The 26199-nt window shown below is 40.0% G+C and overlaps 1 protein-coding gene across 3 annotated transcripts in view; it reads left to right on the forward strand.

Annotated features, from left to right (window-relative positions):
* The first annotated feature begins 566 nt into the window (after nt 1–566).
* ARHGEF26 (Rho guanine nucleotide exchange factor 26) overlaps nt 567–26199 on the forward strand; it is a 136864-nt gene continuing 111231 nt past the window's right edge. Inside the window, exons 1-4 of one of the 3 annotated variants that reach the window (XM_023192300.1) lie at nt 567–798; nt 1500–2627; nt 3971–4010; nt 9253–9398. In XM_023192300.1, coding sequence (XP_023048068.1) covers nt 1551–2627; nt 3971–4010; nt 9253–9398 — 1263 coding nt within the window. In that variant the 5' untranslated portion in view covers nt 567–798; nt 1500–1550. Of the gene's footprint in view, nt 799–922; nt 1078–1499; nt 2628–3970; nt 4011–9252; nt 9399–26199 lie in introns of those variants that run through there. The other 2 variants (XM_023192299.1, XM_023192301.2) reach the window with 2 other exon arrangements.

Raw genomic sequence — 26199 nt, forward strand, 5'->3', positions numbered from 1 at the left:
CACACAAAATTTGACAAGTGCAGAAATAGAGAACAAGTGACTGGAAAATAAATGGGGCAATGGTATAATTAAGATGAGGACACTGCCTTTCTGATGCAGTGTCAAGTCAGGTCAAGAAGGAACGAAAGGGAAGAAGGTTCTGAGGCTGTCAAACTTTGAGTGTGGCCAAAAAAATAATGAAGGAGAAAGTGATGATGGAAAGACTAGGCTGAAGAGTTAGGGCAGTAGTGCAGTGTCTTCTTGTAAGCCATAGTAAGGATTTTGAGTTTTATTCTATGTACTGTTAGAAACCAAACTATTTTTGTAGTGCAAATTGAGCTTATTTTTCATAGATAGGTTCAAAATTCAAAGCATACAAGGACCAAAAATAATTATATGAAAACTCTCCCTCCCTCCGGTTTCCTAGCCACCCAGTTTCCCACTTCAGAGCTGCCAGTCTTTCCTACGGAAAGACTCTAGGCACAAACAAGCACATCTATCTGTTTATATTATAACGCATTTTCAGCAGTGAAACAAGCCCATCTGATTAAGACCACCTGAATGCTGAGAAGACATGACTCTGCGTTAGAACGCTGCGCTACTACCCACGCATCTCACAAAGTCTACTCCGCCGCGCGTTCTCAGTTTCAACATACCTCCAGGATTCAGGGCTTCCTAAACTGCAATTCAGCAAGGCTCCCTTGCTTGTTCTCACGCTATGCCCCCAGCAACAACGCCGAGCGCCTACACTCCAATGCCGCCGCAGCTACTAGTCCGCAACTTCCAACCCCAAACGCTGGAGCTCAGAACCCACCTCAGGTGCGCTCCTCTGTTTCCCAGGCAGACTGGAGCTGATTGTAGGCACGCGGGGGCGGGAAGACAGCTTCTTGCTTCTGGCTGCAACAGAGGCGGAGCTGGGCGGGGCAGAAACGGGGGCGGGGCCAAGTGTGTGGGCGTAGTCAGGCGTGGGGGCGGGGCCGGCGCCGCGGTCGGCGGCAGCGGTCTCCTAAGTTCTCGCAGCGGCGCTTCGGTCCCGGACCCGGGCCACCCACGGGGCAGTGGGTGCTCCTTGGCCCCGGACATTGCAAGTCCCAGAAGGTAAATTTGCCTGGGAGCCGCGCATCTGGAGCACGAGGGTACCCACGATGAGGGCGGGCGGCTGGATGGCGACAGAAGGGAGCGTCCCGCGGCGAGTTTCCCAAGAAAGCTGAACTCGTCCCAAGTTTCTTGTGCCTCAGCTTGCACTCAGTGAATTGGTGGCGGGCTCGTTTGGTGCGGGTGGTCTTTTGGCGTGGGAGGGACGCGGAGGTGATTGGATTAGTACGTTTGGGCGGCACCCCAGATTTCTGCCTGGGACCGCGCACCGCAGTGGTGCAGTTTTTGCTCGAGAAAGGGCGGGTAAGTGCGGTGCAGTTGTGTCCTGCGCAGCAGCAGGGGGACCGCCGGACTCGGAGCACGCGAGTCGGCCAGGCGTCCCCGCCTATCCGCAGGCACAGTTTCCTAACTTCTTTCCTCTTTAGGCAAGACTGACCCGGTGTTGCTCCTACCGGGGCTGACTTCGAGGCCCGGCTATGGACGGCGAGAGCGAAGTGGATTTTTCTAGCAACAGCATAACCCCTTTGTGGCGGAGGCGGTCGATTCCTCAGCCCCAGCTGCTGGGCCGGAGCAAGCCGAGGCCCCAGTCCTACCAGAGCCCCAACGGGTTGCTAATTACGGATTTTCCGGTGGAGGACCGAGGGACGCTCCCCGCAGCGGAGATTCCCGCCCAGGTGCCCACCGCCTCGGACAGCAGGACAGTACATAGGAGCCCTCTGCTTCTGGGAGCCCAGCGGAGAGCGGTGGCCAATGGTGGGACGGCATCCCCGGAGTATAGGGCTGCCTCTCCTCGACTTCGACGGCCCAAGTCACCCAAGCTCCCCAAAGCGGTGCCGGGAGGCTCCCCGAAATCCCCAGCAAATGGCCCGGTAACCCTGCCTGCGCCGCGGCCGCCGGTTCTGCGCTCCCCGCGGACTCCTAACGCGCCCGCCCCCTGCACCCCAGAAGAGGACTCGACTGGGTTGAATGCCCTCCCGGTGCCTTCGCCCACTGCAAATGGCCTTGCCGCTAATAACGACTCTCCTGGGTCGGGTTCGCAGTCCGGCCAGAAGGCTAAGGACCCCGAACGGGGGCTCTCTCCTGCGCCCCAGAGAAGTTCTTCAGAACAAAAATTTTCCCTCCAAAGACTGCCCTCCCAGGAGAACGAGCTCCTCGAGAATCCTTCCGTGGTTTTGAGTACAAACAGCCCCGCCGCCCTCAAAGTGGGGAAGCAGCAGATCATTCCGAAGAGTCTGGCCTCGGAAATTAAAATAAGTAAATCCAACAATCAGAATGTGGAGCCCCACAAGAGACTCCTCAAGGTGCGCAGCATGGTGGAGGGCCTAGGAGGACCTCTGGGTCACGCAGGGGAGGAGAGTGAGGTCGAGAACGACGTGGATAGCCCAGGGTCTCTGCGGAGAGGCTTGCGGTCCACGTCTTATCGCAGGGCAGTGGTCAGTGGCTTTGATTTTGACAGTCCTACCAGTTCGAAGAAGAAGAACAGAATGTCCCAGCCTGTTCTGAAAGCAGTTATGGAAGACAAGGAGAAGTTTTCCAGTCTGGGAAGGATAAAGGTAAAAGTGGGCAGGAGTGTGACACGCCATTCACTAAGCCAAAAGTAAATGTGTTGGGGGTGGGGAGGCGGAGCATAGAGGAAACCAGAAGTCATTCCCTTTTAATTCTGTGTTTTGATGTTGATTACTAGTGTACATCCAGCTCTTGGCCACTTTGATGCTGGCCGGCACAGCCGAGTTTAGTGCAGCTTTGTTGGAAGAAGTGAAATTCATCACCTTTAAATTTCTAAGCTCAGGCAGAATTGGGGCAACCAGAGTGAAATATGGCAGATTATTGGCTGAGTGAGTCTTGACCACTTTTAAAAGAGATAGCTGAAAGGGGGAGGAGCATGCTCAGACCCACACTCTGCAGTCAAGTTGTCTGGAGTTTGCTCAGAGGTTTCAGTCAATGGTAGCTGTTATCACAGCTGATTCAGAAAAATGCTGATTCCTGTTTGAGCCTGTTGATTATTTTTTTGCTTTTACTTACTGAATTGTTTTTTGAGTAGTTACTACACACTTGATGTCATTCAGGTAGAATGTGAATTTGAAAATCAACTGCCAGGATCACAGAAGACACAAATATTTTGTCATCTTTTTTGTTGCTTGTTTTTGTCACCATGGCCTTTGGTTATGTTTTATTCCCGTTGTATGCCCATTCATCCTTGAGTGCATTTAACAAATTGGCAGCTGAAAACTTCAGGTTAGGGTGACACTGTGTGGTATTGCTCCCCTGTATGGTCCCATTATCTGCACTTATTAAAAGATTGCCAAATATGACATAAAGAAACAGGGAAAACTGAAGAGGGATATTTTGGAGTGTATGCTGCCTTCCACAGAAACAAGACAGATCTCAGCAATAGGGCAGAGATTCTTTTTGGCAGCCACATTTTTTCTTGGTTAATCAAAGCACTGGAACCAGTCTATATAAATGTCACATATGCAAAACACAAGCAAGCCTGTTTTATTTTAGAGCCCATGGTCTTAAAGAAATTATATAACATTTTATGTGTTTTTTCCAACTCTGCAAGTATAGCAAAGTTCAATTTAACAGTGATGGTGAATCACGAGTAGTAAAATGAGCTGACCTGCTAGTTATTTGAGGATTCTCAGTCTGTTTTGACAGGGTATGGGAGATCTTGTACATTTTATTTCATTGTTTCAGTGAATTGTAGTTATCAAATGGGTGAACTCCTCCAGGGCTCAGCTTCTGTGTGCTCTTGGAAATCTAATTAATGTAATGACAAAAAAAAAAAAGTACTTAAAATAGTTGTATTTTGTATTTGGCTCATTCATACATAGTTTGCTTTTCCTGTTTTTTTTTTTTTTTCTTTTTTTTTGCTTTTTTTTTTTTTGTCTCTTAGAAAAAAATGCTGAAAGGACAAGGAACATTTGATGGGGAAGGTAAGCATTTAATTTTCAAAACTTTTATTGCTGTTTCAATGTAGAATACCAATTATAAGTTGAAATCCAACTGCAGTAACAAAAATGCTTAAGATGAGAAATATGTCCAACTTCTTCCCAAATTATACAGTCCAAAGCTTCTCATTAAACTAAATTTTTACCTAGTAATGCTAATGGTGAATATAGTTAATGGCATTTTTTATAGGCTGATAACTTTTTCAGTCAATGTCCTGGGATTTTTCATTCTTCTCTACCTTGGCTCCATCCCCGTGTCCCTCAGGAAACAGAGAAAGAGTAAGACCAAGCTCTAGCTTTTTAGTTAAAAATTCTGATTTTGGCATTTAAATCTGAAGTCATATTTCTTTAGATCCCATTTCCTTTGACTTAGTATTCTGCCCATATTTCCACATTTTATTATCATTTCTGATTTCTTGTTTCCTTATTAAGTTTCAACTTTGGGGGAAATCTAACTCTCCTGACTGACAAAAACATGTTCTCAAGACTTTGCAACCCATGTAGTATTTTTATTAAGGATCTCAAAAACAAAAGCACCTTCAACCAGGTGTTCAAACCCTAATCAGATTAATGGACTTTCTGTAAATAGATGGGTCAAGTGTCAGCCAACTGGAAGAGTGTGAAGGGAGCAGTCCCAGCTGTAGCACTTGTTGGGCTGGAGGGTCATGGTAGTAGTGAGGGTAGTTACTTTTTGTCATGTTTTGAAGTGTGAAGATTTTCCAACCTTCGAAGAATAATGAAGAAGGGGATGCCCCTCTATAAGTCAAGCCAATGTGCAACCTCCCAGAGTTATAAAATACGTAGCCTTAGGTGATTATCAAATAATTCCCTATATAATTTTTATAAAGATGAGTTTCCCATTGAACATTTAAAAATGACTCATCTGTAAAAATTCATTCACCGCACCAATCTTGGGAAATCCAGATATAGTATTTAGCTGGTTGAAATAAGTTCATGTCCCTAATTTTATAATTGAAGAAACCAGAAGATCTAAGAGGTTTGGCAACTTGTCTACTGTCACACCTAGTTACACAGCCAGTAGTAGGACACAGATCTAGTTCTTAGTCCCATTTGCTGCTTCTTATAGCACTCTATGAAGTGAACAGCATCTACCTAATATATACCTAAGGAGATACTTTACATTCCCTGGAATTTGGTATTTATTTTGTGACCTTTGCCTAAGAGAGTTTAAAATTTTTAGATTTTTTTTAAAGTCAGAGACTAGACTTCATTATAACTAGTTTTACGTTATTTCCTTTTATAAGGAGTTGTTTCTGTGTATCCTCTCATTTCTTCTCAAATATAATGACCTAGAAATTTTTTCCACACGTATGTATGTACACAAGGAATGCAGGATTCTTACAGTTAATGATTAACAAGAATATAACTAGGGAAGCAGTGTGGCCAAATGGCGAGAATCTGTGATATTAGATAGAGCCAGGCAGACCTGCTCCTATTCATCAGTTGAGTGCTACTGAGAAAAACCCTTTATATTACTGGGCCCTCACTGAGCCACCTCATGTGTGAAATGAGATTAATAATACTGTTGCCTATGTTGTTGTGAAAATGAGAAATCTATCAGCAATGTTATGCATATACTTTGTGCCAACTACTTGGTGCTTTAAAGACTAGGGGAGACTCAGTCTTTACCTTCGTAATCTACTTTACATAGCATGACGATCAGAGACCAGTAAAATCTTGCATAGTGTTACTTTAGTCATAGTACATACAGAATAATCTATAGTTGATGAGAAAAGGGGCAGATGCTTGCTTGTTTTGGTAGATGGGAAAGGCAATTCAAACTCAAAATGCCCCAAACCAAACTCATAATCTTCCCCACTAAACCTGAATCTCTTCTGGTGTTCCTGTCTCCTACTTTCTGGTTGTGAGGCCTGCAGACCTAGGAAACATCCTTAACACCTCCTTCTCTCTGCCCCCATATCCAGTCTTTCACCAGTCTGTTCTATGTTATGTAGCTCAAACCTCCATCATCTTTCATTGACTACCCCAATAGCTTCTTAGTCTCCTAGGTAGTCAATGTTTTGCTCTCTACTCTAAGCAAGTCTTCCCTTTTCATGGAGTCCCATTGTGTTCAGGAAAGAGATGCTATCATGACAGTGTGAAAGAAACTCAATCCTTTTGTACTCAGGGTAAAATCCAGTTTTTAGCATTGCCTACAAGTATTTTGTTGATTTGGACTGTCTGGCTTATCTCTCTAAACTCACCTTGTACAATGTGGCCAGTAGACATACCCAAGCTTTAACCACATTTGACTCTCCCTAGTTCTTTTAAGGTACAGCCGTGTATCACTTAATGATGAGGATACATCCTGAGAAATACATCCTTGGGCAATTTTGTTGTTGTGCAGACATCATAGAGCATACTTACACAAACCAGATGGTATAGCCTAGGACATATGGTACAGCCAAACCTGTACAGCATGTTACTGTACTGAATACTGTAGGTAGTTGTAACACAATGATATGTGTGTATCTAAACAGAAAAAGTACAGTAAAAATACGATGTAAAAAATTAAAAATGGTACTCTTCTATAGGGCTCTTACCATGAATGGAGCTAGCAGTACTGAAAGTTGCTCTGGGTGAGTCAGTGAATGAGTAGTGAGTGAATGGGAAGGCCTAGAGCATTACCGTACACTATTGTAGACTTCATAAATAGTGTACACTTAAGCTACATTAAATTTATTAAAAAACCTTTTTTCTTCAATAATAAATTAACTTTAGCTTACTGTAACTTATTTTGTAAAATTTAAAAATTTTTGAAACTTTTAAAGTCTAGTTTTAACACAGCTTAAAACACAAACGCACTGTACAACTGTACAGAAATGTTTTTATTTCTTTACATACCTATTTTGTAAGCTTTTTCTTATTGTAAAAAATTTTCATTTTTACTTTTGAATTTCTTTCATTGAAACTAAACACACGGATTAGCCTAGGCCTGCCGAGGGTCAGAATCATCAATATCACTGTCCTCCATCTCAATATCGTGTCCCACAAGAAGGTCTTCAGGGGCAATAACATGCATGGGGCTGTCATCTTCCATGATAACAATGTCTTCTTCTAGAATACCTCCTGAAGGACCTGTCTGAGGCTGGTTCACAGTTAACTTTTTTTTTTTTTTTGGTAAGTAGGAGTACACTCTAAAATAATGATAAAAAGTATGGTATAGTAAATACATAAACCAGTAACATAGTTTATTATCATTATCAAGTATCATGAACTGTACACAACTGTATGTGCTATACTTTTATATTTTTGGCAGTGCAGTCGGTTTGTTTACACCAGCATTACCATAGACGTATGAGTGATGTGGTACACTACAACATTAAGCTGACTAGGTGATAGGAATTTTTTAGCTCCTTTATAACATATGGGACCACCGTTGTAGATGTGGTTTGTCATTGATCAAAACAATTTTACGCAATGCATGACTGTATTATGTTTCCTCTTATGTTCCCATTATAGCTTTTGTGTATGCTTTTCCTTTAGCTCTGTAGCTTCTCAGCTTTCAGACCTTAGACTTTCCTCAATGACCAAATACCTGACTGCCAGACTACATCACACCCTACTGACAGTCAGTTCGTACCTGTATATAAATCCTTCAGTTTGTAAGCATGTATTTGTGTAAGATCATTATGTCCTCAAACCTATAGTGACTTCCCATCCACATTTTGAGTAAAAATCAAAGTCCTTTAATGGCTGAGACAAGGCCCTATTTCATTATAACTAGTTTTACATTATTTCCTTTTATAAGGAGCTGTTTCTGTGTATCCTCTCATTTCTTCTCAAATATAATGACCTAGAAAATTTTTAAAAAAAATTTCTAAAAGCCCTCTGGTCACCTTCAACTCCTATCTTCGTCTTCTTCTTCTTTTTTTTTTTGAGACGGGGTCCAGTCTGGAGCGCAGTGGCATGATCTCGGTTCATTGCAACCTCTGCTTCCCAAGTTCAGGCTATTCTCCTGCCTCAGCCTCCCGAGTACCTGGGACAACAGGGACACACCACCACACTCAGCTAATTTGTTGTATTTTTGATAGAGGCGGGGTCTCTCTATGTTGCCCAGGCTGGTCTCGAACTCCTGACCTCAAGTGATCTGCCCACCTCAGCCTCCCAAAGTGCTGCGATTACAGGTGTGAGCCACCATGCCCGGCTTCAACTCCCATATTCTGTACTTTCCGCCCATTTTCTTGGTACTCCAGCCTTGCTGCTCTTAGTAAATACAGGCATACCAAGTAGACTCATGCCCCAGGGCTTTATACTTGCTGTGCCCCAGTGAGATGCTGTTTGGGCACCAGTTCTTCATCAGAGTCAACATCAAGGGCCTTTTCGTTGTAGTTTTGATACAGGTGGCTCACTTTCTCACCTCTTCTATGTCTCTACTTGATTGTCACCCCAGTGAGGCTTCCTAAACTACCCTACTTAAAATCTACATACCCTCCTCCCAGCACTTTCTACCCCACTTCCCTGTTCTGTGTTTCTTCATGACACTTACCAGCATCAAAATACTGTCAAAGTTACTTGCTTATTTATTGCAGTTCTCTCATTCTTTAGTATCAGCTCCTGAAGATTGAGATTTTTATTTTGTTTCTATTATTGTAGAGTAACAGGTGCTAAGCTGTTGCTTCTTGTGGGACAACCTACTAGGTTCTTGGTAGGTGTAGGTGTTTTCTAAGTAACAGTTGAATGAATAAATACGTGAGTGAATTTGACAGTTTTTCTTATTAAACTGTTAGCTCATGAGAGGTGGGTGAGGACATGAGAGCTCATGAAACATGAGGGGTATCTTTCTTTTGTTTTCCATTTTACTTTCAGCCCTTGGCATATCATAGATATACAATAAATGTTTATTAAATAGATAAATGAATGGTGACGGACCTGAAATAAAAGGTGGGATGTAATTTAACCTAAATTACAGTGATTTAATAGGCCTGACTGTCCTTCATGAGTAGTGGACAGAAACATGGAAACTTTGCTTCCTGTGGCATTCTCTGTATGGACTCGTCCCCCTCCCCTGCACTTGAGTTTGAGATAGAGCTATGTGAACGAGAAAATCACTTTTCTGTAATTATTCTTCAGGGACTAAATCTGTTTGTCTCTCTGTTGTTTATAAAATTGGAGGCCAAACATTGGGTACATATGATGTTTATTTAGAGCAAGTAACATAATGATTGAGAACAGGTAGTGACACATAGGCCTTGTTTTCTTGCAGAAAATGCTGTCCTGTATCAAAACTACAAGGAAAAGGCCCTTGACATTGATTCTGATGAAGAGTCGGAGCCCAAAGAACAGAAGTCAGATGAAAAAATTGTGATTCACCATAAGCCATTGAGATCCACATGGAGCCAGCTCTCTGCAGTGAGTGTTTACCTTATTTTCTATCTGTGGTAGGAAAAAAACAAGTTGTGGAAATTATGTGTGGATTTGGCTTTTGTTCTTTTCTGCCAGTGATACTGTAACTCTAAAGAGAAAGACTCTTTAGATTGTGAAATGTTTCTCGGAACTCTGCCGGCACTAATGAGAACATGAACTTTGACACTTCTGATCAGGAAAATTAGGTTTGATAAAATAAAGTGCCATGAGATTGATGTACTATGAACTCTGGAAACTCTACGAGGTCTCTCTTTTTGTTAAATATAGTATAGTGTAAGTATAGTACTAACATAACCTGCACATTGTCATAATTATGATGATGTACATATATATGCGTGTGTGTTTATTTGTGTATGTATGCATGTATATGTACATGTATGTTTGTACCTGTATATGTATCTCTGCACAATAGAGAGCTAGTTACAGTTCTTCCTTGGAAAATTTTTTTTTTTTTTTGAGACGAGATCTTGCTCTGTCACCCAGGCTAGAGTACAGTGGCACGATCTCGGCTCACTGCAGTCTCCTAGGTTCACGTGATTCTCCTGCCTCAGCCTCCTCCTGAGTAGCTGGGACTATAGGCATGTTCCACCACACCCCGCTACTTTTTATATTTTTAGTAGAGATGGGGTTTCACCGTGTTGACCAGGCTGGTCTTGAACTCCCGCCCTCAAGTGATCCGCCAGCCTCAGCCTCCCAAAGTGCTGGGATTGCAGGCATGAGCCACTGCGTCTAGCCCTTCCTTGGAAATTTAATTTGATATAGAAATGTTTATATATTCTTAAAGCTGATTAATGAATGGTATTCTGTTCCATCTCCCTCTGTGCCTTTTTTGTGTGCTTGTCTCTGACATTTAATTTTGTGTTGATGAGTGATTTCTCCTCTCTGCGTCAGACACCTTTTGCTTTTTAACTGTATATGTTTTTCTTTGTGGCTTACAAAATGTCACAGTTTGATGCTTAGTTTACTTGATAAGAGTTTGGGCACAGCATTTGTGACTATCGGGTGAATTAGCAAGTAGAAAGTACTTCCCATGGCTGGCTTGGTTCGGGGGAGCTTTGCATCAAAAACAAGCCAGTACACCTCCATGAGTCCTTAGGCAATATCAGAGCAGAGGTGACAGAAGTGTTCAGAATCAGGAATCTTGTGCATTTGCGGAAAACACCAGTGTAAGAAAAGGAGTTGTTAATGTTGGTGCTGTATAGCCAGGGCCGTGGGAATGTGCATATGTAAATGGTGGGAGACACCTTCTGCTTCAAGCTCTACCTTCCCTCTTCTAACCTGTATTGGAATTCAAAATTCAATACACCAAGCGCATTCTCCCTGTCTTCTTCCCACCTCCTGATTTTGTTCTCAGGGGAATCTATTCATTTCCAGGGCCTCTGAGGTATAGCACCCTTATGATTATGCCCAAAATCAAAATACCCACAGTGGCAGGGCAAGTAGAATAAATACATGATGCTGGTACATGTAGGTGATAGGGAGTGGTGGGAGCTGTGGTGAACAGGCCTTATTTAAATTGAGCAGCTGCTACTTAGCTCAAACCAGGTGAGTGCAGGGGCTCACTGTAACCAGATGTTCTGATAATTAGAAAAGAGAATATATAAATCTAGACTTTTATGAGTATTTTCCCAACTCAAATTTTAAAGAAATGTTGTGTGTCCAATAAAGTATTCAGATTTGGCCTCTATGCTAACAGTTTGTAACTTCTGTGATAGTTTTAAAATTTTTGCGTGTGGTTAGGTGGTCAAAGCGAATCACAGAATTGGTGTATTAGCAGCCTTATACCCTAATCTAATGATCTCATGATATGTGTGTCCCAAAACAGATATGTGGAAAAACTGGTGACAAGGTCCATTGAGGCCATGTCGGCTCTAAATGGCTGTCATTCAGTTCATTCAGTTGTTGGTATGGACCATTTGGTAGAGGATTCAGGAGAAGAAAGAAGGCTGTGGATTTTTTGTTTCCTCTTTGTGGCAGCAGCTGTGTTTGTTAGCATAGGCCTAAATCCTGCTGTTGGTCTCTGAAAGAATGCTAAAAAGAAATGTGGATTTTTATGTCAGTTACACCCTGATCCCACTTAGCTTTAGCCCAAGAAACAGGCTGCCATATTTGTGCCTCCTGGAGTTTGGCTTTCATATAGATGAGCAAATGTACATACAATTAAATAATAGTGCATATCCTTCAGTTCAACTTTGTTTATGGACTTGCATTTTATTTGGCAAAAAAATGAATGTTGTGTCTTCTGTAAATGATATGTAAACGATATGGATATCATAGAACTATCTTGCAATAAAATGTAAAACTATAAAGTGAGTTCTGACTTTAGTGTATGATATCTTGGAGTTTAGTGTTCCCAGGAGGCTTGTGTGTATTTATTGTGTTGCTTGGCAATTACATTTAATGAAAGCAGCATGATTGGACTTTGCCACTTAGCATTACTTAGGCACCAGTCTGCATTTCTTTGTGCCTTTTGTATCTTGTTTTCACTTAAATTTTACTTTAATTTTTTTTTGTTATAAAGTGCTTTAAACCTGTAGAAAAATTAAAAGATAAAGATAATCAGTTTCTGTGTACCTATCACTCAGATTGAATAAATGTTAGTATTTTAACATGTTTGCTTCATTTTCTATTTTTTTAGACTATTACAGCAAACCCCTCCTTCCTTTCCAGTTCTTTTCTCCTTCCTACCTCCCCAGAGATAACTTTATCACTATCCCTGACGTTTTCTTCTGTCCTTCTCATGAGGGTTTTCTGTCCACCAAAAAGATATAACCAGTTCTGGCTTTTAGGAAAGTAGATATTTTAACACCAGAAAGCAGTCATTACCTTTTTAGAAGCTCATCCACTACTAAATTTTCAAGTTGTATTTAGGACCCTAAAGAGAGGAGGCTTCGTGAATCATTAACAATGTCAGGATGTTTCTCATAAGTGATCGGCACCTCCATTTCTCTATCTGACCCCTCCTGATAGTGAAGCTGCAGTGTTTAGGGCAGGTCTCAGAAGACTTTCAACTTTAATATATATATTCAGCTTTGATATATAAATATATATGTGGGTGTATATATAGAGTTGGAGGTCTATATATATAAATATCTAGTATAATATATATATTAAACTTAGTATTATCTGTATATTAAATACTAGGTTTTACATATACATATATATAAAGTACTAGGTTTAAACCTAGTGTGTATATATACACACCTAGTGTTTTATATATATGCACCTAGTGTTTTTATATATATATAGTGTTTTATATGTATATAAAATACCAGGTTTAATACTTAGTATTAATAGTGCTTAATACTAAGTATTAGTATTAGTAATAATATTACTATTACTATAGTATTATTACTATATATTAATACTTAGTATTAATACTAGGTTTAATACTTAGTATATAAAATATACAAAATATATATATAAAATACTAGGTTTAATACTTGGTATTAAATACATAATACTTAGTTTTAAACCTAGTATTTTATATACATATTAAACCTAGCATCTTGCATACATATATATATAAAAAGTTATCCTTCCATCCTTAACTTTTAATAATCAAAATAGTAAGGTAGCCCCTGTCTAATTTTGCATGTAACATTTTAACGCAAAACACTTCTTAAAGTCAAGTCTTAATCCTAGAAAGAATAGGGCAAGGGGTTTTCTGGCAGTGGGTTAGGTCTCAGTTTGGCATATACCTTCACTTCCTGCTAAGGAGGATAGGGAGTGAGTGCACATGTGCAGTAGCTGGTGTTGATTGTTTTATTTTCCAAAAAATCTCTTTATTGCAAACACCTGCCTGCCTCCTGGGATGGTGAAACTGTCCTTATCAGTTGACTGTAAGAAGCATCCATGATGCCAAATACTTTAGAAGTGCAGCAATTTGCAGTAATTTATGGTTGTTACATAAGATCTTTAAGCCTTCAGTCTGTGGTGTAATTTGTCTGAGCGTGTTTATGTTTCCTTTGGTTTCATTGGACCATGCCGGGTAAGACAGTGTTCAACTATACAGGTGACGGGCGGTTCCCCATTTATGGTGTTGGGAGAGGTTTAACTGTAGTGTTGTCATTTAAGAATAAAGGAGAATTATAACTGTGTAAGAGGCATTTATTTAGTTGGGCCTCGGTAGAATAATAAATGATAGTCATTTGTTTAACTGAGCCTCAATGGAATAATGAGCCACAGACTCATCAGACTATTAGGACTAAAGAAATAAGGCTGCACACGTACAACTATGATCTGTCAGGTTTGTAGAAGATCAGATAGTTGTAGATGTGCAGCTTTATTTCTGGGCTCTTTTTTCTGTTCCATTGGTCTGTGTGTCTGTTTTTGTACCAGTATCATGCTGTTTGGTTACTGTAGCCCTGCAGTATAGTTTGAAGTTGGGTAGTGTGATGCCTCCGGCTTTATTCTTTTGCTTAGGATTGTTTTGGTTATTTGGGCTCTTTTTTGGTTCCATATGGATTTTAGAATAGGTTTTTTTCCAGTTTGTGAAGAATCTCAGTGGTAGTTTAGTAGGAATAGCATTGAATCTGTAAATTGCTTTGGGCAGTATGGCCATTTTAATGATATTAATTCTTCCTATCCATGAACACGTAATATTTGTCTGTTTATGTCATCTCTGATTTCTTTGAGCAGTGTTTTGTACTTCTTCTTGTAGAAATCTTTCACCTCCCTAATTAGCTGTATTCCTAGGTATCTTATTTTTTTGTGGCAATTGTGAATGGTGGTTTGTTCCTGATTTGGCTCTTGGCTTGACTGTTGTTGGTGTGTAGGAATGCTAGTGATATTTGCACATTGATTTTGTATCCTGAGATTTTGCTGAAGTTTTTTTTATTAGCTTAAGAAGTTTTTGGGCTGAGACTATGGGGTTTTCCATATATAGGATCATGTCATCTGCAGACAGGGATAGTTTGACTTTCTCTCTTACTATTTGAACCCTCCCTCCCTTCCTCCCTGCCTCCCTCCCTCCCTCCCTCCCTTCTTTCCTTCCTGCCTTCCTCCCTTCATTCCTTCTTTCCTTCCCTTTTTCTTTCTTTTTCTTTCTCTTCCTAGATTGCCCTGGCTAGGACTTCCAGTAATATTGTATTAGTCCGTTGTCATGCTGCTGATAAAGACATCCCTGAGACTGGGTAATTTATACAGGAAAAAGGGTTCAATGAACTTACAGTCCCATGTGTCTGGAGAGGCTTTACAATCATGGTGGAAGGCAAGGAGGAGCAAGTCACGTCTTATGTGGTTGGCAGTAGGCAAAGAGAGAACTTGCACAGGGAAACTCCTGTTTTTAAAACCATCAGATCTAGTGAGACTTATTCACTATCATGAGAACAGCACAGGAAAGACCGGCCCCCTTAATTCACTTACCTCCCACCTGGTCCCCCCAACAACATGTGGGAATTCAATATGAGATTTGGGTGGGGACACAGACACACCATATCAACTGTGTTGAATAGGAGTGGTGAGAAACGGCATCCTTGTCTTGTGCTGGTTTTCAAGGGGAATGTTTCCAGCTTTTGTACATTTAGTACGATGTTGTCGTGATGGGTTTGTAATATATTGCTTTTATTATTTTGAGGTATTTTCCTTCAATACCTAGTTTATTGAGGGCTTTTTTTTTTTTTTTAACATGAATCAATGTTGAATTGTATCAATTGCCTTCTCTGTATCTGTTGAGATAATCATGTGGTTTTTGTCTTTAGTTCTGTTTATGTGATGAATCACATTTATTGATTTGCATATGTTGAACCAACCTTGCATCCCATGGATAAAGCCTACTTGATCATGGTGGATAAGCTTTTTGATGTGCTGCTGGATTTGGTTTGCTGTATTTTGTTGAGGATTTTTGCATGATGTTCATTAAGGATATTGGCTTGAAGTTTTTTTTTATTTTGTTGTTGTATCTCTGCCAGGTTTTGGTATCAGGATGATGCTGGCCTCATAGAATGAGTTGGAGAGGAGTTCCTCTTATCCATTTTTTTTTGTTTGTTTGTTTGGAATAGTTTCAGTAGGAATGATACCAGCTCTTCTTTTTACATCTGGTAATATTTAGCCATGAATCTGCCTGGTCCTGGGCTTTTTTTGGCTGGTAGGCTGTTTATTCCTGCCTCAATTTCAGAAATCCTGATTGATCTCTTCAGGGATATGATTTCTTCTTAGTTCAGTCTTGGGAGTGTATATGTGTTCAGGAATTTATCCATTTCTTCTAGATTTTCTAGTTTATGTGCATAGAAGTATTTACAATGTTTTCTGATGGTTGTTTGAATTTCTGTGGGGTCAGTGGTCCTTGTCCCCCCTTGTCCTGAAATAATGTTAATGGTCATAGTTCCCAGTTTGGGTTGGTCGTATGTGAAAGGGATTTGAGGTTTTGAAACCTCAATGACTTTGAAAAGTAAGTTTTGACCTCTGGAGATTATCTGGAACTCTGCTCAGAGACAAAAACCCTGCTGCATGCAGGTAAATCGCCCAGTGCCTCACTCAAAACAGCAGCACAAACATTAAGCCAGCAGTTCCTGGATCTCTGGGAAAAGCATGTGAGTTTGAAGAAAAATATTGATTGTATTAGTCAGGGATGGAACACTGTGTACTTGTTACAGTTAATGCCAGGTGTGTAGTCAGCTGAACTTCAGGTTTTCCCAAGGGTTCATTCCTTAGTAGGACCCCGGAAGTATTTATTGTCTTTTCTTTTAGATATATTTTGACTGGAGTTTTTGCTTTTCCATACCCCCTCCACATCTCCAAGATCATGTACTATGCATGTACTGAGAAATGACTATTGCAACACCAGTGTTTGTTATGTTAGGTTCAGTGATGGAACCAAAGCCATACTTGCCAGCTGTGCCCTGACCCCATTTATTTGCCATGGGGTGTGTTTGTGTAATTTCCATCACCTTGAAATGCCAGATACCTTTGAAAAGGGTGTTCTCTGTTCAGCACCTAATAGAGTCATCCTCTACTGCATTCTTCTTTTATACTTGCTGACATGTGGCTTTATCAGTAATCTCGTCATTGGAATGTTTCTTCAGTTTGCTCAAAAATTTTGAACTCTGTAGTCAGAAATAGTTTGACTTCTTTAAGTATTCTAATTTTAATTGAAGTATTTTAACTAAAGTATTTTAATTTTAATGAAAGTGTTTTAACTAAAGTATTTTAATTAAAGTATTTTTCAGCTCTGTGCTTAGTGTGGCTAACAGTGCAATGGGAGATCTAGAATTCAGACCTCAGTCTTTGGTTCTGGGCTCAGCTCTTAAGGCATGCATAGTGTACCTGTGGGAGACTTTCTGAAATTGCAGGATGAGAAAGGAAGATTTGAAAAGCAGGAATTTTATTATAAATATCATTTTATTCCATTGAAAATATAGCAGACACTTTGACATCTTAGTAGTTTGATGTGATGGGACTTCTTATTTTATAATTTACACTGTGCTTATCGTGAAAGACATACTACTTTCTAGTACAAATCAGAGCTCAACAAATGTAATATACCTGAAAGTCATTCTGTTTGCAGAAATGCTGAATGGATTTGAACTTATTCTTTTCCCTAAATTTTTACATTTGTCGTATTTTTCAGTTGTTTGTGACTTATTGCTTAAAATAGTAATTTCTGCAGTTTTATAATTTTTCATTTACAATTTGGCAATGCAGCAGTCTCATAAGATTTTTTTTTTTTTACTTTAGATGGTGACTAAAACCTTTTACCATATTTTTTTTGTGTGTGTAAGATATGGAAAATTATTTTCACTTTTTATGGCTGGCTCCCATTTAGCTCACATTATAGTTTAAACAGTTAGAACTGCAGGCACATACTAGTCCACACTTTTAAGTTGGCCTGTGGGTCTTCTGAAATCCTTGTGTCCTTGTAAACAGAAATAGAAGCCCATGTGCCTAGACCTGAGACCCGTGGTTTGGATATTTGTCCCCTCTAAAACTCACATGAAAATTTAATTCCTAATATAGCAGTATTGAGAGGTGGAGCCTTTAAGAAGTGATTAGATCATGAGGGCTCTGCCTGCATGAATAGATTAACAGCCACAGATTACTGGGCTAATGGATTAATGAGTTACCATGGGAGGGAAACAGGTGGCTTTATAGGAAGAGGAAGAGAGACCTGAGCTATCTTGTTCGCATGCTCAGCTTCCTTGCCATATGATACCCTGCACCACTTCGGGGCTCTTCAGAGTGTCCCCACTGGCAGGAAGGCTCTCACGAAATGTAGCTCCTCAGCCTGGAACTTCTTAGCCTCTATAACTGTAGGAAATAAATTACTTTGCTTTAGAAATTACTCAATTTCAGGTATTCTGTTGTAAGCACCCCAAAATGGACTAAGACACACCCTAATGAGAATTACTACTCTAGCTAAGAGAGATAAAGGTGGGGGACTACTTAGCTTGAACCAGGGACTGGGCTCTGTGTGTGGTCTTGCTTTTTATGCATAATTAGATTATGGTATTCTCTTAAATTTTCTGAAAATTAACTTGACTTATATAAGACATATATAATATGTCTTTCATGTAGAGAATAATTCAGACATTTTGGACCAGGTGCAATGGGTCCCGTCTATAATCCCAGAACTTTGGAAGGCTGAGGCGGGGGGATCTCTTGAGCCCAGGAGTTTGAGACCAGCCTGGGCAACACAGTGAGACCCCCATCTCAAAAAAAAAAAAAAAAAAAAAAAAAAGAAGAAGAAGAATTGGAACATTTCAGATAAGACTGAAGGCTGTTTTGGTCATTTGTGCAATCCCAGTCTCTATCCCCTTCTCCATAGATATGCTGCTCTCAATTTGGTAATACTCTTCTGAAAATCCACATATATACATTTAAGGAAACAATATAGATTACCCATATTTGTGTAAATACACAGATTATTTATACTACACAGCTTACTTCTCTTCTGAACTATGTGTCTTATAAATCGTTTCATATCGACACATGATCTACAGTGTTATAACGCTACATTAATACATAGGATGGATATGCATTTAGCCATCTTTACTGGAGGAGTATCATGCATGCTTTAAGAATCTAATAAAAATTGTGAGCCATAGGCTTTCTCTGTAGAAAAATGCATACATGTATACATGTAAATTTTTTTAATAATTTTTTTTTTCAGTTTTAGTTGGAGAGCATCTTTTTCTTGACTTTATTTCCAAGTACTAGGAGCACCTTAGTGTAGCTTTTTATGTATTGAGTATAGTTTCCATGTTGTTAATATCACTTTAAAAAGTTTTTCTGTATCTGAATAGTTGCAGTGTTCTAACTTCATATAACTCCTAAAAATATAGGCAGAGATTGAGGAAAAAACTACTCTGGTTGGAGCTGAGTAATTAAAGGACAACTGAGTGGTAGATCTGCCAATATTTATGTACTTGATTCTTCTGAGAGAACAATGAAGTGTTGGGATGTGGGGGTGTATGCGCCAGTTGCCCTAGGGTAGGCAGAGATCAGAAATGACAGGTGCTCCAAGAAAGTAGGAGGAGATGAAAACACGGTTAGTTAATTCTTATGGGAATAACTACAAAAGCAGATGTTTCAACTGCAAACCTACAACAGGGTCCAAATAGAGAGGGTCTTCTCATTTCATTGAGTAGAAAATCGATGAGAGAGGTTGATGAATTCATTGTCTTCATCAAGGGCCTGCCCCGCATGAAGTTCTCTCTATGACAGGCGCTGGAGATAGAGCGAGAACAGACTCCACCTTGCATTCGTGTCCTTATAAACACCCTGAATGGCGAGACAGACATCAGCAATCAAACCATCCGATAGATAAATGCATAATTACTATTGTGGTGACGCTGTAAAGGACTTATTGGTGCTGCTGCAAGAGAAGAGCACCTGTCTGGGTAAGGTGCGGTCAGTGGAGAGCAGGTGTCAGAGGAGGTGATGGGAGCTGTCGTCTGGAGGGTCCAGGATGATAGCTGGTGGGGCACAGTTGGGAGTGGCAGGATAGAAGAGTCCGAAGTAGATAAAATGTCATGTGCACAGACTCTTTGGGGTGATGGTGGGTAAGAGGAGTTGGGATAAGGCCAGTGCAGCTGGAACGTCTTGATCACCTTTGTGGATTTTTCCTCATTCCTCTGTTCTCTAAATGTTGAAGGGTCCCTGAGCTCATCCTTGGGCCTCTTCTCTTACCTGCACTGATGTGATGGTTTTATCAGTCTTGTACTTTTAAGTATATCATGTACTCTGATGACTTCCAAGTTATTGCTTACTGTGAAATCAAATTAAATTATGGACTTATTCTCAACTAGCTGTTTGTTTTGGGGAGGTGGAAGGGATACATTCAAGAATAATAGCAATCTGTAGCAATACAGTATAATTAGATAGAAGAGAAGACTCAGGGATTTTGAGGAGTTCTGAATAACTGCGTAGAAAGGCTTTCTCATACTGACTTTGGATTGCAGACTCATCTGTGGGATTCTTGTATTTGCCCTGTTGAGCTTAATGTATCCTCTTGTGGGGTCTCCTTCCTCAGTCCAAAGATGGGGCTATTTCTCAGGGCCGTATCCACACAGTGGTTGGTCTCCATGATGATTGGAGAATATTGTCGCCTTCAAAATTACTATTGAATCTTTAAATATGGAATAAATCCTTAAAAATTTGTTACTCAAATTTTGTGGATTTATCTGGAGCACATATAGCCTGTTGATTCTCTAGATTATTAGCCTGTACTCTAATATCTTAATATTAGGATGTTTATTATCTATATTTCTATTATTTTGAGGAGATGAGAACTATACAGTCAGTGGACAACTTCTGCAGCAGGAAGTATTATTGACACTAAACTAAAATCGCAGATTATTTCCCTCTTTGTGGGGAATAAGCCTATCCAACTGTAATAATACAAAAATGGAGCAATTTGCACTTTGCATGGTTAGAAACCCTGCTTCTGGTAGTGGAGTGCAAAGGAGTCCGATTGTTATGTGCCCACCTGGGCCATGGGTAGCCCTTATATCCACGTGGGTCCAAAGTCTCTAAATGAGCAGACTGAGTTGCAGAATAGCTGTTAGCTCTGGGATCATCACAGTATTGATTTGTTTACATGCAGTTAAATTACTGACCAAATATTTGCAGGAGACTTATTGTGTATCAGGATTGTGTTAGGTAATTTCAGATACAGTTTATGTAGTCCGCAGGACAATGCCACGCGGGTAAGTACAAATTCTTTACTTTGTAACAAGTCAGCTGAGAGGCTAGGATGTTAAATGCTGCTGCTGGTTAAGGTCTTGAGATTACTTGGAACAGCCTCTGCAGTGACCTCAAAAAATGGATACAGGTACCTAGGGCTCTGCAAGAGCAGGAACTATATTTCTCCCAGGTGCTCAGCCAATAATGTGACTGCAACTCTGCCTGTGGACTCTTTTCTGGTCTCATGAATTGGCTTATTTTCCCTTTTTACTATGCTTGTCTTTTTCCTGAAAGCTCCGGCATACTCGGTTTCTGAGTTCTTTTTTTTTTTTTTTTTTTTTTTTTTTGAGACAGTTGCCCAGGCTTGAGTGCAGTGGCACTATGTATGTCAGTTCACTACAACCTCCACCTCTCGTAAGCGATTCTCCTGCCTCAGCCTCCTGAGGAGCTAAGATTACAGGTGCACGCCACCATGCCCGGCTACTTTTTGTATTTTTAATAGAGACAGGGTTTTGTCATGTTGGTCAGGCTGGTCTCAAACTCCTAAGCCCAGGTTATCTGCTCGTTTTGACCTCCCAAAGTGCTGGGATTACAGGCATGAGTCACAATGCCAGGCCTCTGAGTTCTAGTAACTTACACTTGAGGCTGTGTTAACAGCCCTGTCCTGCCCTCAAGTCACTCTTCCAGCTTCCATTGTATTTTTAAAAGGATGTAGGCCAGAATACCAAAGTGAGTGACACAGTTTCGTTGCCCAGTTTAGTTCCTTGAGAGAGAGGGGAGTATATTGGCTCAGCTACTTTGCCCCCACTTAATAGGTCACTAGAACATGTATTGTCATTTAGGCAGGTGCTTAACGAACTCTGCTCCAGTCAACTTTGGCTTTCATGATATACTGTGGCACAAAAGGTGGTCCCTTGGGGCCGCTTCTTTTGCAGAGGCTGTAAGTAGAATGGTTTTTCTTGTAGAGGTCCATGGGAGTGTTAAACAACATGACTGACTGACTTTTGTCTAGTGTGAATTTATACATCATGGAGTGGACATTGTAACCATGGTCTTTATCAGCCACTTAACATGATAAGAAATATGTTCTACCTTGTAAACCAGTATGTGTGTCTGAATGTATGTGTTTGTACATGTGTATGTGTGTATATATCTCAAAGAAATTTTACAAGGCAGGAGTTACTTTATACTTCTGCTTGCGGTATACTATAGTATTTTTGTTTTTTTTCTGTTTGTTACATTTAAATAGATAACGATCACTTTACCATAAGACTTTATTTTGCATTCACTGACAGTTTATAACTTATAATTTGAACAGTGCTAATATCTGACTCCAAAATTAATTTGTTTTCCACTGCATTGTAGTGAATGAGGCAAACAAAACAAGGCTAAAACCCAGCCTACCCTCTAGGTGCTTAGAACCTAGAGCAGAAGACAATACAAATGAAATGTCTAAATGATATTTTGAAAGGATATAGGACAGAATGCCAAAGTGAAAGACACAGTTGGAATCACAGAAAGCAGTGAAGTGAAGGTGAGAAAAGTTTTGTCTATAGGATGTGACTTAAACTAGTTGGGCTAGTTGGGCAAAAGAGTAGAAAATAAAAGTAATTGGCTGGGCGTGGTGGCTCAAGCCTGTAATCTCAGCACTTTGGGAGGCCGAGACGGGCGGATCACGAGGTCAGGAGATTGAGACCATCCTGGCTAACGTGGCGAAACCCCGTCTCTACTAAAAAATACAAAAAACTAGCCGGGCGAGGTGGCGGGTGCCTGTAGTCCCAGCTACTCGGGAGGCCGAGGCAGGAGATTGGCCTAGACCCGGGGGGCGGAGCTTGCAGTGAGCTGAGATCCGGCCACTGCACTCCAGCCTGGGCGACAGAGCGAGACTCCGTCTCAAAAAAAAAAAAAAAAGAAAAGAAAAGTAATGAAGGTATAAATCACTTGAACAAAGCTTTTTCCTTTTTCTTTTTTTTTTTTCTTTTCACTAGAGACAGGAAACAGGAATTTGCCATGTTGGCCGGGCTGGTCTCGAACTCCTGGCCTCCCGTGATCCACTTGCCTCGGCCTCCCAAAATGCTGGGATTACAGGCATAAGTCATTGTGCCTGGCCAATAAAGCTTAAGAGTAGCAAAGGGAAGAAGAGAGATAGGAATTCTGTGTCTGTTTCTCAGAACTCCGTACAATAAGATAATTCCCGTCCAAAGAAACCACTCTGCTTTGTACATCTAATGCAAAGCATCAGTTTACTCTATTATCCATTTTTCAGAAACAGATTTTGCTCAGGTTAGATTTTTATTGCAAAACCTCAGAAATTCACTGTCGCTGTTGTTCTAAGTAGCTTATTATTTTGGAGTTTGTCATTCCTATCCACTTGTCATTTTACAAAAATAGCAAATAAAAATAAAATAGCAACTAATATGTTGGCATCATCTTTAGAAACAGGTATTCTTTTCTTCTGCAAGAGAGGAACCTCAGACCTGTTCTACCTTCCTTAACCCCTTGACTCATACCTTCACTATGTGTACGTGGCGTCATTCTCAGTTACACAGACGCTTAACAGGCCTTTCCTCCTTTATCTCTCATGCTTGCAGATCGGCCTGTCATCACTCATTTTCAGCACTGTCTCATAAGCCATTGCTCAGTTTGGACTTGATTAAAATCTTTCTTTCTTATTGCCTCCCTTTACCTTAGCTTCTCATTTCTTTTATCTACAGGTGGTCATCTCTCCTTTCTCTAGTTTCTCTTTGGGGCAGCAACAAAGAAATAGAGGTATTTATTGGCACCCTTGAACAGTTCTACTTATCTGCCCTACTCTAGTTTTCTTTCTTTTTTGGGAGAGGATGTTGAAGTAGTATTTTAGTTTTCGTTATTCAAAGTGTTGCTTTAATTGCAAAGCCAAGACGTATTTATTACAGAAAAATCAGGAAGTACCAATAGATAAAAATAAAAAAAATTGAACTATCTCTTTCTATTCAATCACTATTAACATTTTTGTGTATAACTTTTCAGATTTAAAAATATATAGAGAGAGGGATTGTCTTTTATGCAAAAATCAATAATGTAGTAATAGTTTTGTCACTTTTTTCCCTTAATGTTGTAAATATGTTTTCATGTTATTAAGCCTGCTGTTTTGTCACCTGGCTTTTTTTCTTAACAGTGTTATGAATGACCTTCCATGTCATTAAATATTCTTCTACAACAACCTTTTTAAAGCCCACATACTACTTCCTCAAATAAGTGGATGTTTAGCTCTTTTAACTAATTTCCCTTGTTAATCATGTGTTTGTTTCTAATTTTTCAATTTAAAATTCAAAATTTAAAGCTGATTAAGTTTTTAAGAATAATTAGTTTTGAACTACTGAAGTAGAAGAAATACATTCTCCTTATTAAAAAAATAAACGTAAGAGTTAAGATTGAAAGCTGCTTGACTTTACCACCATTCCCAACCCCTCAGCTGTTAACCACTGCTATAAGTCTGGTCTATTCCCCAATATTTTATCAAATAGTGCACGTCTAAAAATTGATAATCTTTGGTTAAATTATAGAATTGCCCTTTACCCTGAATTTATTCCCTTTCGTCCTTGCTAATTCTGTGTCATTAGCTTTTCATGTATTTGTTAACCTCATTTTCTCTTCTTAATTTAGCTGATAGATACATGAGAACTGGATCTCTTGTTCATTTGGGGGATAGAATACATTTTGGTCCAGGCTCAGTAACCCACAGCAGGGAATGCAAGTTAGAGAGAGCCACAAGTAAAAGAGAGGAATTTGTTTGGTGGTAGAAATGTCAGGATTAATCAACAAGTTAAATGACCAGGGAGCCCTGCTGACAGCTTAGCTTTCACCGCAGCAGAAGCCAGGAAGCCAATGAGAGATGTTGTTTCTGGGGCATTCAGGGGGAGGAACTTAATTTAGGAGAAGAGTAGCTTGGACAGCTCTTAAAAAACTCTGAAGTTTTTGAAGGCAGTGTGCTACAACGATGAAGAGCTCAGGCTTTGGGGGTGGACAAGCAGACCCAAGTTTGAATCTCAGCTTTCCACTTATTAGGGTGAATGACTTAACTTTTCTGTGTCTCCGTTCTTTATTTGTAAACTAGGGATAGTAATGCCTTCCTCACAGAATTGTTATAGGGTTTAGATGCATGGGAGGAACAGTACCTGGTTCATGGTAAACATTTGATAAAATGATAGTTTGAGAAATAAATTAAGAACCAATCAGAACTCTGAATCAGGAATTGACATGGGTAGCAAGCTAGTGAGGGCTGGCTGCAAATGAAATAATGCGTGCTTATCTCTTAAATGTACAAAGCACAGCAGTTCATTCTTGTGCATTTAATTACTTATCTGTAGTTTGTATTCTCAGCTTCATGTCTGTATTAAAATAATTTGAGTTCATTCAGGAATCCTGGCTCTGTCTGTAGATGGTGATACAGGCCATAGAGGAGCAAACGTCCTGGCCTGCTTTATCTGAGTTTTCCATTATTTTAGCAAACTTGATGTTGTCTGCTTGAGGTTGAGTACTTGCTATTTCTTGAGATCCAGACACTTTTTTGAGGATTGCAGAATTAAGCTTAACAACAGGACATCAGAGAGGTCAACTTTCTGAACAAATAAATTTGGATGTCGTTGGCATATTACCTGATGCATTTTTGAATTAAGCATATGATTTTATGATATGTGCTATTATCCTTCTACTTTTTCTTTTCTTAAAAAAAGCATTTTCCCTTTCTGATAACCCACCACTTCCCAAAAGGATGACCCATCTTGACCTCATATGTAGTGTTTGGTTATGCAGATCTCTGGCCCTTTGAAATTTGTGTTCTGTGGCAGCACCTAGTTAGGTAAAGTGATGTCTTAGAACCTTTCCTTGTGGATGTAGTGGGGTTAAAGAGAGCCTATTGGGTCTAGTTACAGAGGACACTCTTTCTGGACTCTGGCAGATTTTTCATTTTAGGAATTTCAAGCATACTCTCAAACTGCTGCTGTTCCCATGTTATTTACAATGAAAGAACTCTAGCTCATTTGTAATTCAGGGACTACTCAGGTTGTATTGAGTCTGTAGAAAGGACCTGAAAGTGATTGTGTCCTGTGGTATAATTTCACTTTGAAATCCCTTCCCATTTGAGTTCTTGAGAAAAGAAGCCTGTAAGTAGAGAATCACCAATGGACATGAAAAGCAAGCTTATTTTCAGCAAATGAGTCAAGTCCATTGAGTCTTAGCTCAAATGGGTGTTCAGTATAAATTAGTGCTTTATGGAGACAGAGTGATCTTGGATTGTAAATCTAATGTAATTTTTAACTGGCTACATTTTTGAGTCTTTTTGGTTGGTGAGGCTTTTGGAGTCTTCCCATCTGTTTTCCCTAATTGGTGGTCAAAAATAGAAGGAATGCACATTCATCTAGAAACAATGTCAAGTCATGGAGGGTCTGAGAACAAAGAGGGTGTCAGAACGTAAATATCCCTATTTACTTCACAGAAAATGATGATCTGATCAGTCAAGGGACTGGTGGTGCTAATCTTGGTTCTCTCCACAGCTGTAGGACTGGCTACATCCATAGATAAGTTCTGTGTAAATGGCAATTTGAGGATCTATATGGGGCTTAGAGAACTTGACTCATAACCTATTCCAGTTAGTGGAGTCAAAGACCAATAAATATTACAC

Source organism: Piliocolobus tephrosceles, chromosome 2 (genome assembly GCF_002776525.5).
Source record: "Piliocolobus tephrosceles isolate RC106 chromosome 2, ASM277652v3, whole genome shotgun sequence".
Lineage (NCBI taxonomy): Eukaryota > Metazoa > Chordata > Mammalia > Primates > Cercopithecidae > Piliocolobus > Piliocolobus tephrosceles.